General features: G+C 43.9%; 1 protein-coding gene across 3 annotated transcripts in view; it reads right to left on the reverse strand.

Annotated features, from left to right (window-relative positions):
* Window positions 1–60: 60 nt before the first annotated feature.
* The window catches only part of AHNAK (AHNAK nucleoprotein), a 76,222-nt gene continuing 56,374 nt past the window's right edge, over window positions 61–19,908 (reverse strand). For all 3 annotated transcript variants that reach the window (XM_072984451.2, XM_072984452.2, XM_078382023.1), the window contains exons 4-5: window positions 18,192–18,379; window positions 61–17,454 (exon numbers count right to left, since the gene is read on the reverse strand). In XM_072984451.2, the coding sequence (XP_072840552.2) occupies window positions 1,336–17,454; window positions 18,192–18,379 (16,307 nt within the window). In that variant the 3' untranslated portion in view covers window positions 61–1,335. The remainder of the gene's footprint in view (window positions 17,455–18,191; window positions 18,380–19,908) is intronic.

Below are 19,908 nucleotides of genomic sequence, written 5' to 3' on the forward strand. Positions count from 1 at the left end.
ACTTTGCTGAAAAAGAAGGGGTGGACAGAACCTTGCAGAAGAAAAAATGCTGCAGACAAAAAAGGTTAATAAACAGTTTATTTGCATTTTACAAGGTCATTCTCCATACATTCTCAATTAATTTGCCATTAAAGTGCTGAAAGGATTTTCTTTGTATGGTTTTGTTTTATTTAAAACTAAGATACATTTGTTAAAAAAAATTAACAAATAGCATCCGTGGGTCAAGAAGGAATAACATTATTATCCAAACTTTTTTTTTGCTCCACGGCTAAGAGACCTTTTGTCCCACTGTATAAAAATAATATATGGAGACAACTAAGATGATGCCACAAATATAAAATCGTTTTCAGTTTATTTAAGGGTAATGTTCTTTAACCAAGCAAAACCTATATACATAAATTGAATTTATTTATTAAATTTATTAAAATGTTTTTTTTGTCCCTTAGTGAACTAATTCAAAGTCTGTCTTTTCTGAGGCAATGTAAAGCAAGACCTATTGTGAACCTTCCATTCTGGCATATCTCAGTTGTATCTATATACATATATTTTTACAGTGTCTTTCCTTTTTAATACATCTACTTTTTCAATGAGAACAATTTTAATCCTCCTTGCAGATAAAAGCAGGAAAAGTAGCTAAAATGGACACATTTTCATAGATCAACACTGGATATTCATCAAAATTGAAAATTATATTTATATATATTTTTTAAAAGCTTGCCGAAGTAAACCTAAAGCTCTCAGCGTAAAAAAAGCGCAATCCCAAAGCCCGAAAAGAGAAAACTTCCAAAATACGTCCAAGTAACTGTACACCCATCTTCCTTATGGCACGGCTTTAAATATCACATAATTCCATACTTCCTCTTGCACTGATTAATCAATACAACGGCTCCTCTCTCAGCAATAGCCCCAGTACAAATGATACTTATGAATCATTCAGAATGATAAAGGTGAGTTAGGAAAGCAACTTTCTGGTGAGTATGCGCTGTTGTTTTTTTTAAACATTCGGCACAACAGTTCTTACAGCCACCTGTGGGAAACAAGACGGTGCATTCTACATATTATTAGGCATCTAGCCTTGTCCTGCCCCAGTTTGGGACCTTAGCCCAACTGTACCAGCGTCTGTCGGATATATATATATATATATATCTAGTGAGGACAGAATCATGTTGGTGGACGCTTCCCCCATCACAGTCAAACAGTAGTTGTTTTGTGGTTAAGGCCTACTGTTCCACAGGGCATCGCCTGTTTTATTGCTGAGCATTTTGAGCTAGAAAATTTATATACACACAGAGGGAGATATATACAGAGATGCTATGTACATGAGAATCCTCCATTTTATTCTTTCTTCTTCGCTACCGTCAACTCTACTGCCGGCATTCGTAAACCGGCTTTAGTCCCACTGTCGTTACTCGAAGAGGATGACAGACGGGACTTGGATGCGAGTAGCGCCCCACTTCCCTGCGTCTTCCCTGTTTCATCATCACTTCCTGTTACCTCATAGGAGCCTTTAGTTTTTGAACCTATCCCACCAAAGGTACCAAATTTAAGTTTGGCATGCTTGCCCTTGTCTCCCTCATGCTCCAGCGTGCCGGTTGGCGTTGAATGGGATGAATGCTCATCACTGAAGGACGATGAGCGGTGCCGCGACTTTTTGGTCTTAAAGAAGGAGAACATCCCTTTTGGAGAGGCAGACCCTTCACCTACATCCACATCCCCTTCCAAGGAACCTAGACTTGCCTTTAGCTCACCTTCGCCTCCCGAAACGGATGCGGAGACTTCAGGGGAACCCACACTGCCTTTGACTTTAGGTTTTGAGAAAGCAAACTTTGGCATTTTTATTTTAGATTTCTTAAGCTTAATATCAGGCTCTTCCAGTTCGACATTTACGGTCCCACCATGGAGGCTCGCTTGTGGTGCTTGAGGGAACTCGACATCAACCCCAACTTCCCTCCCAGTTAGCTCCTGCCCTGAAACCACAAACTTGGGTATTTTCATTTTGGGGAATGACACTTTCCCGTACGGGCTTTCTAAATGGCCTTGTGGAACATTCACTCCAACGGAAGGACCTTTGATCTCCAACTTAGGACCTTTGAGATCACCCCCTATTTTTGGTCCAGAAACCTGAAAGCTTCCTCCGCCTTCAATGTTAGCACTTAACTCTGGAGTTTTGACATCTCCGGAAATATCAAGACCTTTGATTTTAGGCCCTTTCAAACTGACATCAAAGTCTGTTCCAGAAACTTTTGGCGCGGATGCACTGAGTGAAGGCCCTTTCAAACCAACACCAGTAGCAGCTGCATCCAGGCCCATGCCAGACATTTTCACCCCTGGGGCTTCCACTCTGATCTGCTGACCTTTCATGTCACCAGCAATCTGAGCATCTCCTTTCAAACTTGGTCCTTTCACATTCATATCAAAGTCTGGGGAAGATATGTTAGGCCCTCTGAAATCCACTTCAGGTCCTTTGATCTGTGGTCCTGAAATACTCATTCCTTCACCTTGAGGGGCAGAGATGCCAAACTGGGGAAGTTTCATGCAAGGAAGTTTGACTCCAACTCCAGAACCGTCCATGTTAACACTGGGTACCTCAACAGCCACCTTGGGGGACGTAATGCTACCAGAAATGCCAAGATCTCCTTCAATCTTTGGTCCTTTCAGATTCACATCAAAATCAGGTGCAGAAATACCTCCCCCAGAGGGCATTTTCACTGTCGGCCCTTTCACATCGAGGTCTGGCGCATTCACATTGACATTGAGGCCTGAAGACTTGGGCATGTTCAGCTTTCCTTCAAAACTGCCAACATCAACCCCTGGTGTGCCAAATCCAATCTTTGGACCTTTGACATCGCCCGAAAGACCCAGGTCTCCTCCTAATTTTGGTCCTTTCAAGCTTACATCCACTGCAGGAACACTTGCACCTCCTTCAATACTTGGGGCTGACACCTTGATGCCTGCAGGGGGCAACTGTCCTTGAAAATCCACATCAGCAACCTCTAGTTTCACGCCCGGTTTCCCAATTTTTGGAAAGCTAAATTTTGGGAACTTCAGCTTTCCTTCTGGGCCTTGCAGTTCTGCTGTGGGGAGGTCAACATCACCTTTTAGCTTTGGTCCTCTCAAGTTAACATCAAGATCAGGGGCTGAGATGGAAGGAGCAGAAAGGTCCACAGATGGTAAGTTCGCTGATGGACCTTTCAGGCTGATGTCAGGAGTACTAACATTGGCATTGATGCTGGGTGCTCTAAGATCTCCTTCCAATTTGGGACCAGCCAGGTCAACACTTCCACCTGAAAGGTTGAATTTTGGTTTCTTAAGGCTGATGTCAGGACCGCCAACGTTAACGTCAGGCAAACTGGCACTTGCGGTGGGAACTGTAACGTCAAGACTTGGTGCTTTGATACTTGGCATTGAAACATCTATTTCTGGTGTCTTGATTTCTCCTTCCACTTTAGGCAAAGAAGCATCCGCCTTGAACATAGGTGATTTTATATCAAACTCAACATCAGGAAAAGAGAGTTTCCCAAAAACAGATTTTCCCTTGGGTGACTTGATGTTAACATCCCCTTTCAGTGTTGCTTCAGGGACAGAGACACTTCCTTCCAAATCTGGAGATTTCACACTTGCATCTACCTCTCCACTCACATCAAAGCCAGGCTTCTTGCCTTTAATTTTCGGTCCACTCATATGGATTTTCGGCATTTTAAACTTGCTTTTCTTCCCTTTCCCAGAAATGGCAATGTCAGGGGATTCAACATTCAGTTCACCTTCTGGAAGGGTGACATCCAGGGTTGGAGATTTCACATCTGCCTTGGGGCTTTTTCCACCAAACCCAAATTTTGGCATCTTAAATTTGGGGAGTTTAACATTTCCTTCCGGCCCTTCAATATTTGCTTCTGGACATTCCAAGTTGATCTCTGGAGCTTTAACTTCAATTCCTGGTACTTGGACATCAATCTCTGGGCTTTTTAAGTTGCCCTTGGGAATGGAGACATCAACGTCGCCTTTAACTTTGTGTCCCTTTAGATTTAAATCAATCTCTGGCATGGATATTTTTGGTGTCTTGAAATGCATCTCAGGCATGGTGACCTTAGGACCCTTCAGCTCCCCTCCTGGTCCTTCAATGTCCAAGTTGGGGCCTTCAATGTTGACTTTTGGGCCTGATAATTCTAATTCTCCTTTGGGTAGATTTGCATCCACATGAGGTCCTTCTCCTTTGAAACCAGGCATGCCAAATTTGGGTAGCTTCATTTTTGGGAACTTTACTTTCCCATCAGGACCATGAATATCAACTTCAGGAGCCTCCACGTCCAACTTCGGGCCTTTGATATCAATTTCAGGAGCTTTCAGATCTCCTTCAAGTTTTGGTCCAGAAATATCCACGTCCCCTTTCATGTGAGGCCCTTTCAGATTAAGATCTACATCAGGCATGGAAATTTTGGGTGCTTTGAAGTGCATGTCCGGCATCTTAAATTTAGGCCCTTTCCACTTTCCCTCGGGACCTTCAAGCTCAACATCAGGAACATCAACATCTAGTTTTGGTCCTTTGATATCAAGATCAGGGGCCTTCAGATCACCTTCCAACTTTGGCACAGAGACATCCACATCTCCTTTCACTTTAGGACCTTTCAAGTTCAAATCAAAGTCCGGCATGGAGATTTTGGGTGCTTTGAAGTGCATATCTGGCATCTTGAACTTGGGGCCTTTCCACTTTCCATCAGGACCTTCAATCTCAACATCAGGTGCTTCAATATCCACTTTAGGACCCTTGAGATCAACATCTGGGCCTCTGAGATCACCTTCCAGTTTTGGAACCGACACGTCAACATCCCCCTTCAGTTTAGGCCCCTTCAGGTTCAAATCAATATCTGGCATGGAGATCTTTGGAGCTTTGATATGCATTTCGGGCATCTTAAACTTGGGCCCTTTCAGTTTTCCTTCAGGACCTTCAACGTCCAGGCTGGGTGCTTCAATGTCAACTTTGGGAAGGGAAACGTCCAGCTCAGCTTTGGGGAGGCTTACATCCACATCGGGTCCTTCTCCTTTGAATCCAGGCATTCCAAATTTGGGCATCTTGAACTTGGGCATTTTCAGTTTTCCTTCTGGCCCATGAAGGTCAACATCTGGAGCCTCAATGTCCAATTTAGGTCCTCTGATGTCAATGTCTGGTCCTTTCAAATCACCTTCTAGGCTGGGAGCAGAAAGGTCTACATCTCCTTTCATCTTGGGCCCTTTCAGGTTGAAATCCACATCAGGCATGGAAATTTTGGGTGCTTTGAAGTGCATGTCTGGCATCTTAAATTTAGGCCCTTTCCACTTTCCCTCGGGACCTTCAAGCTCAACATCAGGAACATCAACATCTAGTTTTGGTCCTTTGATATCAAGATCAGGGGCCTTCAGATCACCTTCCAACTTTGGCACAGAAACATCCACATCTCCTTTCACTTTAGGACCTTTCAAGTTCAAATCAAAGTCCGGCATGGAGATTTTGGGTGCTTTGAAGTGCATATCTGGCATCTTGAACTTGGGGCCTTTCCACTTTCCATCAGGACCTTCAATCTCAACATCAGGTGCTTCAATATCCACTTTAGGACCCTTGAGATCAACATCTGGGCCTCTGAGGTCACCTTCCAGTTTTGGAACTGACACGTCAACATCCCCCTTCAGTTTAGGCCCTTTCAGGTTCAAATCAATATCTGGCATGGAGATCTTTGGAGCTTTGATATGCATTTCGGGCATCTTAAACTTGGGCCCTTTCAGTTTTCCTTCAGGACCTTCAACGTCCAGGCTGGGTGCTTCAATGTCAACTTTGGGAAGGGAAACGTCCAGCTCTGCTTTGGGGAGGCTTACATCCACATCGGGTCCTTCTCCTTTGAATCCAGGCATTCCAAACTTGGGCATCTTGAACTTGGGCATTTTCAGTTTTCCTTCTGGCCCGTGAAGGTCAACATCTGGAACCTCAATGTCCATTTTAGGACCTCTGATGTCAATGTCTGGTGCTTTCAAATCACCTTCTAGGCTGGGAGCAGAAAGGTCTACATCTCCTTTCATCTTGGGCCCTTTCAGATTGAAATCCACATCAGGCATGGAAATTTTGGGTGCTTTGAAGTGCATGTCTGGCATCTTAAATTTAGGCCCTTTCCACTTTCCCTCGGGACCTTCAAGCTCAACATCAGGAACATCAAGATCTAGCTTTGGTCCTGTGATATCAAGATCAGGGGCCTTCAGATCACCTTCCAACTTTGGCACAGAGACATCCACATCTCCTTTCACTTTAGGACCTTTCAAGTTCAAATCAAAGTCCGGCATGGAGATTTTGGGTGCTTTGAATTGCATATCTGGCATCTTGAACTTGGGGCCTTTCCACTTTCCATCAGGACCTTCAATCTCAACATCAGGTGCTTCAATATCCACTTTAGGACCCTTGAGATCAACATCTGGGCCTCTGAGGTCACCTTCCAGTTTTGGAACTGACACGTCAACATCCCCCTTCAGTTTAGGCCCTTTCAGGTTCAAATCAATATCTGGCATGGAGATCTTTGGAGCTTTGATATGCATTTCGGGCATCTTAAACTTGGGCCCTTTCAGTTTTCCTTCAGGACCTTCAACGTCCAGGCTGGGTGCTTCAATGTCAACTTTGGGAAGGGAAACGTCCAGCTCTGCTTTGGGGAGGCTTACATCCACATCGGGTCCTTCTCCTTTGAATCCAGGCATTCCAAACTTGGGCATCTTGAACTTGGGCATTTTCAGTTTTCCTTCTGGCCCATGAAGGTCAACATCTGGAGCCTCAATGTCCAGTTTAGGACCTCTGATGTCTATTTCTGGTCCTTTCAAATCACCTTCAACCTTTGGCAAGGAGACATCCACATCTCCTTTCATTTTAGGGCCTTTCAGGTTCAGATCAATGTCGGGCATGGAGATCTTTGGAGCCTTGATGTTCATTTCAGGCATCTTGAATTTAGGGCCTTTCCACTTTCCTTCTGGGCCTTCAATTTCAACATCTGGAACATCTACATCTAGTTTTGGACCTTTGATGTCAGCTTCAAGGCCTTTTAGATCCCCTTCCAATTTTGGTACAGACACATCCATGTCCCCCTTTACTTTGGGGCCTTTTAAATTAATGTCAAAGTCTGGCATGGAGATTTTGGGAGCTTTAAAATGCATTTCAGGCATCCTGAACTTAGGTCCTTTGAGTTTTCCATCAGGCCCTTCTATATCAACATCTGGGATATCAACATCCAATTTTGGGCCTTTGATGTCTATGTCTGGAGCTTTCAAGTCACCTTCCAGCTTTGGAACTGAAACATCTACATCTCCTTTTACTTTAGGGCCTTTTAGGTTCATGTCGAAATCTGGCATGGAGATTTTAGGGGTTTTAAAGTGCATGTCTGGCATTTTAAATTTGGGCCCCTTCAGTTTTCCTTCTGGGACTTCAATCTCAACATCTGGAATATCAACATCTACTTTTGGACCCTTGATCTCAACATTTGGACCTTTCAGGTCACCTTCCAGTTTTGGAGTAGAAATATCAACACCTCCTTTTAGTTTAGGGCCTTTTAAATTTAAGTCTACATCTGGCATTGACATTTTGGGAAGATTAATATTCATTTCAGGCATTTTAAATTTGGGGCCCTTCATCTTGCCCTCGGGGCCTTCTACTTCGATGTCAGGGGCTTCAATGTCCAATTTGGGGCCTGATAGTTCAATGTCTGCTTTGGGAAGATCTACATCCACATCAGGTCCCTCTGCTTTGATTCCTGGAATTCCAAATTTAGGCATCTTAAACTTGGGCATTTTTAGTTTGGCCTCTGGTCCATGCAGGTCAACATCTGGAACATCAATGTCCAATTTGGGGCCTTTGACTTCAATGTCAGGAGCTTTAAGATCTCCTTCCAGGCTTGGAGCAGAAACATCAAGGTCTCCTTTTAATTTAGGTCCTTTTAAGTTTAATTCCACATCAGGCATTGAAACTTTTGGTGATGAGATGTTCAAGGAGGGCATTTTAAATTTAGAACCTTTTGCTTTTCCCTGAATGTCAACATCTGGACCTTGAACATCAATTTTTGGACCTGACACATCAATATCTGGTTTCTTAAGTTTCACATCAACCTCTGGGGTATGAACCTTTGGCCCAGAAAAATTGAATTTGGGAAGCTTAAATCTTGACTTCTTTGGCTTTGCTTCAATATCTATTTTTGGTGCCTCCACATCAATGTCTGGCCCTTTCAGTTCAACATTAGGACCTTTGATGTCACCTTCTATGTCGCCTTTTAATTTTGGACCTTTCAAATTTAAGTCAATATCAGGCATCGAAATTTTGGGGACATTAAAATGCATTTCAGGCTTCTTAATCTTGGGGCCTTTTAATTTTCCTTCAGGGCCTTCTATTTCCAAATCAGGAGTTTCAATGTCTAATTTGGGAGCAGAAATATCTACCTCACCCTTGGGTAAGTTCACATCCATTGAAGGGCCTTCTCCTTTAAAGCCAGGCATTCCAAATTTGGGCATTTTAAATTTGGGCATTTTCAGCTTGCCTTCAGGACCATGAAGCTCAAGGTCTGGTGTGTCGATGTCCACTTTCGGGCTTCTGATGTCAATGTTGGGTCCTTTCAATTCACCTTCAACTTTTGGCAATGAAACATCCACATCCCCTTTCAGTTTGGGGCCCTTCAGGTTCAAGTCAACATCTGGCATGGAGATCTTGGGTGCCTTGATGTGCATTTCAGGCATCTTGAACTTAGGACCTTTAATCTTGCCTTCTGGACCTTCAATATCAAATTCAGGACCTTCAAGGTCTACCTTTGGAGCAGATACATCAATGTCCCCCTTTGGAAGATTGACATCTAGTTCAGGGCCTTCTGCTTTGAAACCAGGCATTCCAAATTTGGGCATTTTGAATTTGGGCAGTTTCAGCTTGCCTTCAGGACCATGAAGCTCAAGATCGGGTGCGTCAATGTCCACTTTTGGGCCTCTGATGTCAATGTTGGGTCCTGTCAATTCACCTTCAACCTCTGGCACTGAAACATCCACATCTCCTTTCAGTTTGGGGCCCTTCAGGTTCAAGTCAACATCTGGCATGGAGATCTTGGGTGCCTTGATGTGCATTTCAGGCATCTTAAATTTAGGCCCTTTCCACTTTCCCTCGGGACCTTCAAGCTCAACATCAGGAACATCAACATCTAGTTTTGGTCCTTTGATATCAAGATCAGGGGCCTTCAGATCACCTTCCAACTTTGGCACAGAAACATCTACATCTCCTTTCACTTTAGGACCTTTCAAGTTCAAATCAAAGTCCGGCATGGAGATTTTGGGTGCTTTGAAGTGCATATCTGGCATCTTGAACTTGGGGCCTTTCCACTTTCCATCAGGACCTTCAATCTCAACATCAGGTGCTTCAATGTCCACTTTAGGACCCTTGAGATCAACATCTGGGCCTCTGAGGTCACCTTCCAGTTTTGGAACTGACACGTCAACATCCCCTTTTAGTTTGGGCCCCTTCAGGTTCAAATCAATATCTGGCATGGAGATCTTTGGAGCTTTGATATGCATTTCGGGCATCTTAAACTTGGGCCCTTTCAGTTTTCCTTCAGGACCTTCAACGTCCAGGCTGGGTGCTTCAACGTCAACTTTGGGAAGGGAAACGTCCAGCTCTGCTTTGGGGAGGCTTACATCCACATCGGGTCCTTCTCCTTTGAATCCAGGCATTCCAAACTTGGGCATCTTGAACTTGGGCATTTTCAGTTTTCCTTCTGGCCCATGAAGGTCAACATCTGGAACCTCAATGTCCATTTTAGGACCTCTGATGTCAATGTCTGGTCCTTTCAAATCACCTTCTAGGCTGGGAGCAGAAAGGTCTACATCTCCTTTCATCTTGGGCCCTTTCAGGTTGAAATCCACATCAGGCATGGAAATTTTGGGTGCTTTGAAGTGCATGTCCGGCATCTTAAATTTAGGCCCTTTCCACTTTCCCTCGGGACCTTCAAGCTCAACATCAGGAACATCAACATCTAGTTTTGGTCCTGTGATATCAAGATCAGGAGCCTTCAGATCACCTTCCAACTTTGGCACAGAGACATCCACATCTCCTTTCACTTTAGGACCTTTCAAGTTCAAATCAAAGTCCGGCATGGAGATTTTGGGTGCTTTGAAGTGCATATCTGGCATCTTGAACTTGGGGCCTTTCCACTTTCCATCAGGACCTTCAATCTCAACATCAGGTGCTTCAATGTCCACTTTAGGACCCTTGAGATCAACATCTGGGCCTCTGAGGTCACCTTCCAGTTTTGGAACCGACACGTCAACATCCCCCTTCAGTTTAGGCCCTTTCAGGTTCAAATCAATATCTGGCATGGAGATCTTTGGAGCTTTGATATGCATTTCGGGCATCTTAAACTTGGGCCCTTTCAGTTTTCCTTCAGGACCTTCAACGTCCAGGCTGGGAGCTTCAACGTCAACTTTGGGAAGGGAAACGTCCAGCTCTGCTTTGGGGAGGCTTACATCCACATCGGGTCCTTCTCCTTTGAATCCAGGCATTCCAAACTTGGGCATCTTGAACTTGGGCATTTTCAGTTTTCCTTCTGGCCCATGAAGGTCAACATCTGGAGCCTCAATGTCCATTTTAGGACCTCTGATGTCAATGTCTGGTGCTTTCAAATCACCTTCTAGGCTGGGAGCAGAAAGGTCTACATCTCCTTTCATCTTGGGCCCTTTCAGGTTGAAATCCACATCAGGCATGGAAATTTTGGGTGCTTTGAAGTGCATGTCTGGCATCTTAAATTTAGGCCCTTTCCACTTTCCCTCGGGACCTTCAAGCTCAACATCAGGAACATCAACATCTAGTTTTGGTCCTTTGATATCAAGATCAGGGGCCTTCAGATCACCTTCCAACTTTGGCACAGAAACATCCACATCTCCTTTCACTTTAGGACCTTTCAAGTTCAAATCAAAGTCCGGCATGGAGATTTTGGGTGCTTTGAAGTGCATATCTGGCATCTTGAACTTGGGGCCTTTCCACTTTCCATCAGGACCTTCAATCTCAACATCAGGTGCTTCAATGTCCACTTTAGGACCCTTGAGATCAACATCTGGGCCTCTGAGGTCACCTTCCAGTTTTGGAACTGACACGTCAACATCCCCCTTCAGTTTAGGCCCTTTCAGGTTCAAATCAATATCTGGCATGGAGATCTTTGGAGCTTTGATATGCATTTCGGGCATCTTAAACTTGGGCCCTTTCAGTTTTCCTTCAGGACCTTCAACGTCCAGGCTGGGTGCTTCAATGTCAACTTTGGGAAGGGAAACGTCCAGCTCTGCTTTGGGGAGGCTTACATCCACATCGGGTCCTTCTCCTTTGAATCCAGGCATTCCAAACTTGGGCATCTTGAACTTGGGCATTTTCAGTTTTCCTTCTGGCCCGTGAAGGTCAACATCTGGAACCTCAATGTCCAGTTTAGGACCTCTGATGTCAATGTCTGGTGCTTTCAAATCACCTTCTAGGCTGGGAGCAGAAAGGTCTACATCTCCTTTCATCTTGGGCCCTTTCAGGTTGAAATCCACATCAGGCATGGAAATTTTGGGTGCTTTGAAGTGCATGTCTGGCATCTTAAATTTAGGCCCTTTCCACTTTCCCTCGGGACCTTCAAGCTCAACATCAGGAACATCAAGATCTAGCTTTGGTCCTGTGATATCAAGATCAGGGGCCTTCAGATCACCTTCCAACTTTGGCACAGAGACATCCACATCTCCTTTCACTTTAGGACCTTTCAAGTTCAAATCAAAGTCCGGCATGGAGATTTTGGGTGCTTTGAAGTGCATATCTGGCATCTTGAACTTGGGGCCTTTCCACTTTCCATCAGGACCTTCAATCTCAACATCAGGTGCTTCAATATCCACTTTAGGACCCTTGAGATCAATATCTGGGCCTCTGAGGTCACCTTCCAGTTTTGGAACTGACACGTCAACATCCCCCTTCAGTTTAGGCCCCTTCAGGTTCAAATCAATATCTGGCATGGAGATCTTTGGAGCTTTGATATGCATTTCGGGCATCTTAAACTTGGGCCCTCTCAGTTTTCTTTCAGGACCTTCAATGTCCAGGCTGGGTGCTTCAACGTCAACTTTGGGAAGGGAAACATCCAGCTCTGCTTTGGGGAGACTTACATCCACATCGGGTCCTTCTCCTTTGAATCCAGGCATTCCAAACTTGGGCATCTTGAACTTGGGCATTTTCAGTTTTCCTTCTGGCCCATGAAGGTCAACATCTGGAGCCTCAATGTCCAGTTTAGGACCTCTGATGTCTATTTCTGGTCCTTTCAAATCACCTTCAACCTTTGGCAAGGAGACATCCACATCTCCTTTCATTTTAGGGCCTTTCAGGTTCAGATCAATGTCGGGCATGGAGATCTTTGGAGCCTTGATGTTCATTTCAGGCATCTTGAATTTAGGGCCTTTCCACTTTCCTTCTGGACCCTCAATTTCAACATCAGGTGCTTCAATGTCTACTTTGGGGCCCTTGATATTTCCTTCAAGATTTGGAACAGTTACATCCATTTCGCCTCTTGCTCCAGGGCCTCTGAGATGTAAGTCTACATCAGGCATGGAGATTTTAGGTGCTTTAATATTTAGTTTGGGCATCTTAAATTTTGAACCTTTCAGTTTTGCATCAGGACCTTCAATATCCAATTCAGGAGCTTCAAAATCTACATCTCCTTTTGGGAAGCTGAGATCTACATCGGGGCCTTCAACTTTGGGTCCTGTGGCACTAAAATGTGGCATCTTCAATTTTGGCATTTTCAGCTTCCCCTCACTCTTGAGATCAACATCAGGGCCACTCACATCTACTGTAGGGGCCTTGATATCTATTTGCGGACCCGTCAATTCTCCTTCTAATTTTGGGACAGACACTTCAACATCTCCTTTCACCTTGGGTCCCTTCAAGTTCAGATCAATATCGGGCATGGAGATTTTGGGTGTTTTGAAATGCATCTCTGGCATTTTGAATTTAGGTCCTTTAACTTTTCCTTCTGGACATTCAATGTCTACATTGGGCATATCAATATCCAGTTTTGGTCCTGAAACTTCAAGGTCTCCTTTGGGAAGGCTCACATCAACATCAGGACCTTTGAAGCCAGGCATCTCAAACTTTGGTAACTTCATTTTTGGCATCTTCAACTTGGCATCTGGACCTTCAAGATCAACATCCGGGAGATCCACATCAAGCTTCGGACTCTTGACATCAATACGTGGTCCTTTCAAATCACCCTCAATCTCCGGAACAGTCACATCCATTTCACCTTTCATTTTGGGGACTTTTAGGTCCAGGTCTACATCTGGCATGGATATTTTAGGGCCTTTAATATTTAGCTTGGGCATCTTGAATTTAGAACCTTTAATTTTTCCTTCAGGACCTTCCATCTCTACATCAGGAATATCAACATCCAATTTAGGACCTTCAATGTCAACATGAGGACCTTTGAGTTCACCTCCTATCTTTGGTCTAGAAACATCCACATCTCCTTTGAATTTGGGCCCTTTTAGATTCAGATCAATGTCTGGCATGGATATTTTAGGTGTTTTCATATGCATTTCAGGCATTTTGAATCTTGGACCTTTAATTTTGCCTTCTGGCCCCTCAATGTCCACTCCAGGTGCTTCTATGTCTACCTTTGGACCTGAAATGTCAACACTGCCCTTTGGAAGACTGACATCTACATCAGGGACATCTGCTTTGAACCCTGGCATGCTGAATTTGGGCATTTTCATTTTTGGCATCTTGAGTTCTGGGCCATGAAGTTCAACATCTGGAGCACTGACGTCCATCTTGGGACCCTTGATGTCAACAGCTGGGCCCTTTAATCCTCCTTCAACTTTTGGGAGGGAAACATCTACATCTCCCTTGACTCTGGGACCTTTCAGGTTCAGGTCGATGTCTGGCATGGATATTTGAGGAGTCTTGACATGTACTTCTGGCATCTTGACATGGGGGCCTTTTAGCTGTCCTGTTGGCCCTTTGATGTCCACACTGGGAACTTCTACATCTACTTTTGGACCTGAAATGTCAATGCTTCCTTTTGGAAGACTGACATCTACATCAGGGACATCTGCTTTGAACCCTGGCATGCCGAATTTGGGCATTTTCAGTTTTGGCATTTTGAGTTCTGGGCCATGAAGTTCAACATCCGGTGCACTGATGTCCATTTTGGGACCCTTGATGTCAACAGCTGGGCCTTTTAATTCTCCTTTCATTTTTGGAATGGAAACATCCATGTCTCCCTTGACTTTGGGGCCTTTCAGGTTCAGGTCGATGTCTGGCATGGATATTTGAGGAGTCTTGACATGTACATCTGGCATCTTGACATGAGGACCTTTCAGTTGTCCTGCTGGACCTTTGATGCCCACACTGGGAGCTTCTATGTCTACATTTGGACCTGAAATTTCAACGCTGCCCTTTGGAAGACTGATGTCTACATCAGGTACATCTGCTTTGAACCCTGGCATGCTGAATTTGGGCATTTTCATTTTTGGCATTTTGAGTTCTGGGCCATGAAGTTCAACATCCGGTGCACTGATGTCCATTTTGGGACCCTTGATGTCAACAGCTGGGCCTTTTAATTCTCCTTCCATTTTTGGAATGGAAACATCCATGTCTCCCTTGATTTTCGGGCCCTTCAGGTTCAGGTCGATGTCTGGTATGGATATTTGAGGAGTCTTGACATGTACTTCTGGCATCTTGACATGAGGACCTTTCAGTTGTCCTGCTGGACCTTTGATGCCTACACTGGGAGCGTCAATGCCCACCTTTGGACCTGAAATGTCAACACTTCCCTTTGGAAGACTGGCATCTACATCAGGACCTTCAGCTTTCAAGCCAGGAACTCCAAATTTAGGCATTTTCATTTTGGGCATTTTGAGTTCTGGTCCATGAAGTTCTACATCTGGGGCACTGACATCCAGTTTGGGACTGCTGATGTTGACACCTGAGCCTTTTAATTCTCCTTCCACTTTTGGAATGGAAACATCTATGTCTCCTTTGACCCTGGGGCCTTTCAAGTTCAGATCAATGTCAGGTATGGATATTTGTGGAGTCTTTACATGAAGACCTTTGAGTTGTGCTCCAGTGCCTTTTATGTCAATGCCAGGTTCAGGGAAGTCCATTTTAGAGCCTTTGATATCCACCTGGGGTCCTCTGAAAGCACTTTCCACCTCTGGCACAGAAACATTGATGTTACCTTTAAGTGTGGGCCCCTTCAGATCCACATCAGGCACTTGGGGCATCTTGAATGTGGGACCTTTAATTTTTTCTTCTGGTCCTTCTATCTCTACCTTTGGAGATGAAATGTCAATGTTGCCCTTCGGAAGACTGATGTCTACATCTGGAACCTCTGCTTTGAACCCTGGCATGCCGAATTTGGGCATTTTCAGTTTTGGCATTTTGAGTTCTGGGCCATGAAGTTCAACGTCCGGTGCACTGATGTCCACTTTGGGACCCTTGATGTCAACAGCTGGGCCTTTTAATTCTCCTTCCATTTTAGGAATGGAAACATCCACGTCTCCCTTGATTTTCGGGCCTTTCAGGTTTAGGTCGATGTCTGGTATGGATATTTGAGGAGTCTTGACATGTACTTCTGGCATTTTGACATGGGGGCCCTTTAGCTGTCCCGCTGGGCCTTTGATGTCCACACTGGGAGCTTCAATGTCAACCTTGGGACCAGAAATGCCAACACTTCCCTTTGGAATACTGATGTCTACATCAGGACCTTCAGTTTTAAAGCCAGGCACTCCAAATTTAGGCATTTTCATTTTGGGCATTTTGAGTTCTGGTCCATGAAGTTCTACATCTGGGGCAGTGACATCCAGTTTGGGACCTTTGATGTCAACCCCTGGGCCTTTTAATTCTCCTTCCACTTTCGGAATGGATGCATCACCTATATCACCTTTGATTTTGGGACCTTTCAAGTTCAGGTCAATGTCAGGTATGGATATTTGTGGAGTCTTGATTTGGGGACCCTTCAGTTGCCCTCCAAGTCCTTTGATGCCAAAGCTGGGTGCAGTTGTGTCTATTTTAGGGCCTGTGATATCAACCTGAGGTCCCTTGATACCACCTTCTACCTTTGGCACAGAAACATCCACATCAGCCTTTCCTATCATCCCCTTCACATCTGGCATATCTACTTTTACTGGAGATGTTTTCAAAGAAGGCACTGAGACTTTTGGACCTTCCAAACTACCTTTGAGGTCAACATTGGGAACTTCGATATCTAGTCTGGGCCCCTTAATGCCCATGCCAGGTCCTTTCAAGGCACTTTCCATCTTTGGCCCTGAAATATCAGCAGCTCCTTTCACTTTAGGGCCCTTGAGGTTTAAATCAACGTCTGACATAGAAATTTTAGGTGTCTGACCAAATATTTCAGGCTTGCCAAATTTGTGTCCTTTCGTTTGTGCTTCAAGAGTCACATCTGGCGCTTGCATAACCACTTGAGGCCCTGAAATGTCAACTTTCCCTTCTGGAACAGTCACATCCACAGCAGGGCTTGATGCAGAAAACTTAGGAAGTTTCATGTGTGGAATTTTGATTTTTCCTTCACTCCCTTCAAGTCCAACATCTGGAGCCCCAAAATCCACTTTTGGCCCTTTGATATCCACCTTGGGGCCTTCCAAAGTTGGAGAGGTCATTTTCACCCCATCTTTCAGGTTCAGTCCTTTTATATCTATTTGCGGCGGTGTGATTTCAGAGCTTTTGATTGTAACTGAAGGTGCAGCTGTATCAAGTTGAGGGACTTCAACATCAGAAACTGGAATTGATATACCAAATTTAGGCATTTTCATTGAAGGAAATGTGATATTTCCTTTACTTTCACCTTGAATTTGGGGGACTGAAATACCAACAGAAGGACCCTTGGAGAATGGTAGTGACAAATCCGCTTGCAACCCTCCCACATCACCTTGTATTTTAGGACCTGAGATATCTGGAACCCCTGCTTTTAAGTCTATATCCCCTGTTTTCCCATTTATTTCAGGCCTTGTAACATGAATACCAGCATCTACATGAATACCAGGAACGCCAAATTCCAGCTTCTTTGACGGTGATTCAACAGTTGGTCCAGAAGATGTAACTTCAGAAGGTTCCCTCTTCCCAACATGGGAGTCTCTTACTTGGCTAGTTCTCCCTGACAAATCCATATGTGGTATCTTGATGACAGTTTTCCCAGGTTCTGTTTCAATCTCTGCTTTTGAAACATGGGTATGTTCATGTTTTGGAATCTTGATTTTAAACTCTGGACTGGTTATGTCAATCTCTTTGGCACTTTCAGGTCCTGTGACATCAACTGTGTAAGCAGTAACTCTCTTGGTGACCGTGATTGTTCTGCTCTGGGTTCCTGTGTGTTCCACTTCCATACCATCTTCTGATTTAAGGCGAGGCTTAATTTTTGTCGTATAAATCCGTCTGTAATCTTCATCATCTCCGCTCTGGAACAGAAAAGGAATGGCTGCTTACTACCAAATATTATCTCAATGCAGATTTAACATCTATGCTGAACAGAACAAACAACAGCAATCATAGTAAAATTAGATCTGCTTTGTAGTTTTATTATAGTTCTATGAGTTCTAGTCAATAATCTCAAGTTGTCCCATCTTGGCACAGGCTGACCACCTTCATGAGAATCAGGTCCTCTTTTCATAACTAATGTTATGAGTATCTGCCTCCAATTGCCTTATTGAACACTCAGGACCACCCCTAAAATAATTCTGCTGCATGAAGGACAGGACACTGCCCCTTTCCCAATCCTTACACAGAAGTTGACTGGTTTACTAACTAAATACTCCAGTACTGATGATGGAAGTGTGTCCTCAATTACATCTGAGGACAGTGGGCCAGTTACAAGAGACTAATGGATTAGGCTAAGTGGTGCATAAAAATTCTGTCCTCCAAGAAAGTGCCATCGTTGGGACATTCAGAAGGAGCAGCCAAAGGACTGCAACGGCCATCTGCCAGCCTCTTCCTTTTTGAAGCCCTTGCCTACCGATAGAGACAGAGCTGCATTGAATGCCATCTTAATTTCAATAAAAATTCCCTCTGGTGTCCTTTATGGTCAAAGCCCAAGACTGCTTGAGATTGTCTCATTCCTTCCAAGTTCCTTAAGCATCCCATTCAATTTCTTTCTAATAACACCCGAGGAAGGACACCTTTGTTGCTGTAAACTCACCAGAACAACCTCTGGACTTTTCGGGGTAAACACATCATGGGACCAAGACTGTCCTGGCAATGGAGACCGGTCGCCTTTCCTCTGTAGCCGAAGGCCCACTGTGTGGTGGCCTACATTTTTAAGGAGCTCTGTAACTTCCCCGGACTGCAAGTTGTCAAAGTAAATTGTGGCACTCACTATCTGATCCCCTGGGGAAAAGAAAGACATGGAAATATTAAAGATTAAAATAGCCCTGCAAGATGAGATGGCTTAGGCCAGGATAGGGAATACATGGTTTTCAAATGTTGATGGTCCTCAACTCCCATCACTTTTCATCATCAGCTACAGTGGCTGCAGCAGATGACAACTTAAGTCCAATAATATCCGGAGGACTACATATTCCTGTTCCCGTACTTATTTCATCCTGTCTCTCTTCAGCTGCCAACAAGATGGCTTTGGCAACCCACAAAACAACACTTGATTTCCATCAGCTTGTTTTCAGAGATATACCAAAGAGCAACCTGTATGCATTTTAGAAAAACAGCAGCTGAAATGCAGCAGTTGTTACAGCCAGCCATTTTACTACAAAAATGCTTTTGCAAACCCACAAAGCAATGCTTGATATCCAGCAACTTGTTTTCAGAGATATACCAATATATCTGGCAGTAGCTTGCTAGTTTTGGAAAGCTTGGCCCTACAGGTTGTGGTTAACTCCTACATTATCTATTTTATGGCACCAGCTCAGTGTGGCTTTTTCCTCCCTCAGCAGAATAGGCTTTTTGTGTCTGTTAACAACTGCTAAATTTCTGTTGTTTTAAAAAATATGCACGCATTGCTGCTTGATTGTTGTGCCTCGCCCAGAGATCATGTAGCTACAGAAGTGGGACACAGAAAAGGCAAATCAATCACTCAATCAATCAATCAACAAACAAACAAACACCTGAAATTGTAGGTGTCATTTAGCATTGTGAGTAACAGTAATTGACAGGTCAATTTGCTTATTTATAACCTGTATATAAATCCCTAAATATAATAACATATGTAAGTGGTTTACATTGACGATGTCCCTGTAACAAAATACGAAGAATAATAAAGTAACAATACAATGTAGGAGATGATAAAAACAATATAAAAGTCAATGGAAAACAATTTAAAGGATTTAAAACAAATATAATAAGAAGACAGTAATAGGCAATACACAAATGGAGTGAAAGGAAGTAAGAATTAAATGCCTCCACGAGGTCTCTATTTTCCCTCCACTGATTTTTGTTTTGTTTTTAAATCCCACTTATCCCATTTTTTAAAAGACATTTAAACTAACACGTCCTAGGAAGAGATACTTTTTTCGCCTCTCTGAGGCCTACTATGTTTATTGAGCACAACTGAGGAAAAAAATTACCTCAGGACAGAGTTTTCCAGAGAGGTGAGAGAAGGGCTAGAAAAAATTCCACCCTCCTTCACATATGTTCTTATTTTATTTAGCCTCATGTTTACCCCATGCCTGAGGCAGTGGGGGCCCTGGTAGCCCCTCCACATCCCCACTGGGTAGGGTTGCCAGATACATGGGTACCAAAAGGAGGACATGGAAAGAGAAAAAAGAGGGCAGAGGAGGACATATTGAATGTTTCATTTGAATCATTCTGCAATCAATACAATTTTATTACAATAGCTGCTAATAAATGTCTCCTAGTGAACCAACCAAGTCATGTTAAAAAATAAAAATCAATTCAATGGAGGC

This window comes from Pogona vitticeps, chromosome 15, assembly GCF_051106095.1.
Source record: "Pogona vitticeps strain Pit_001003342236 chromosome 15, PviZW2.1, whole genome shotgun sequence".
Classification (NCBI taxonomy): Eukaryota; Metazoa; Chordata; class Lepidosauria; order Squamata; family Agamidae; genus Pogona; species Pogona vitticeps.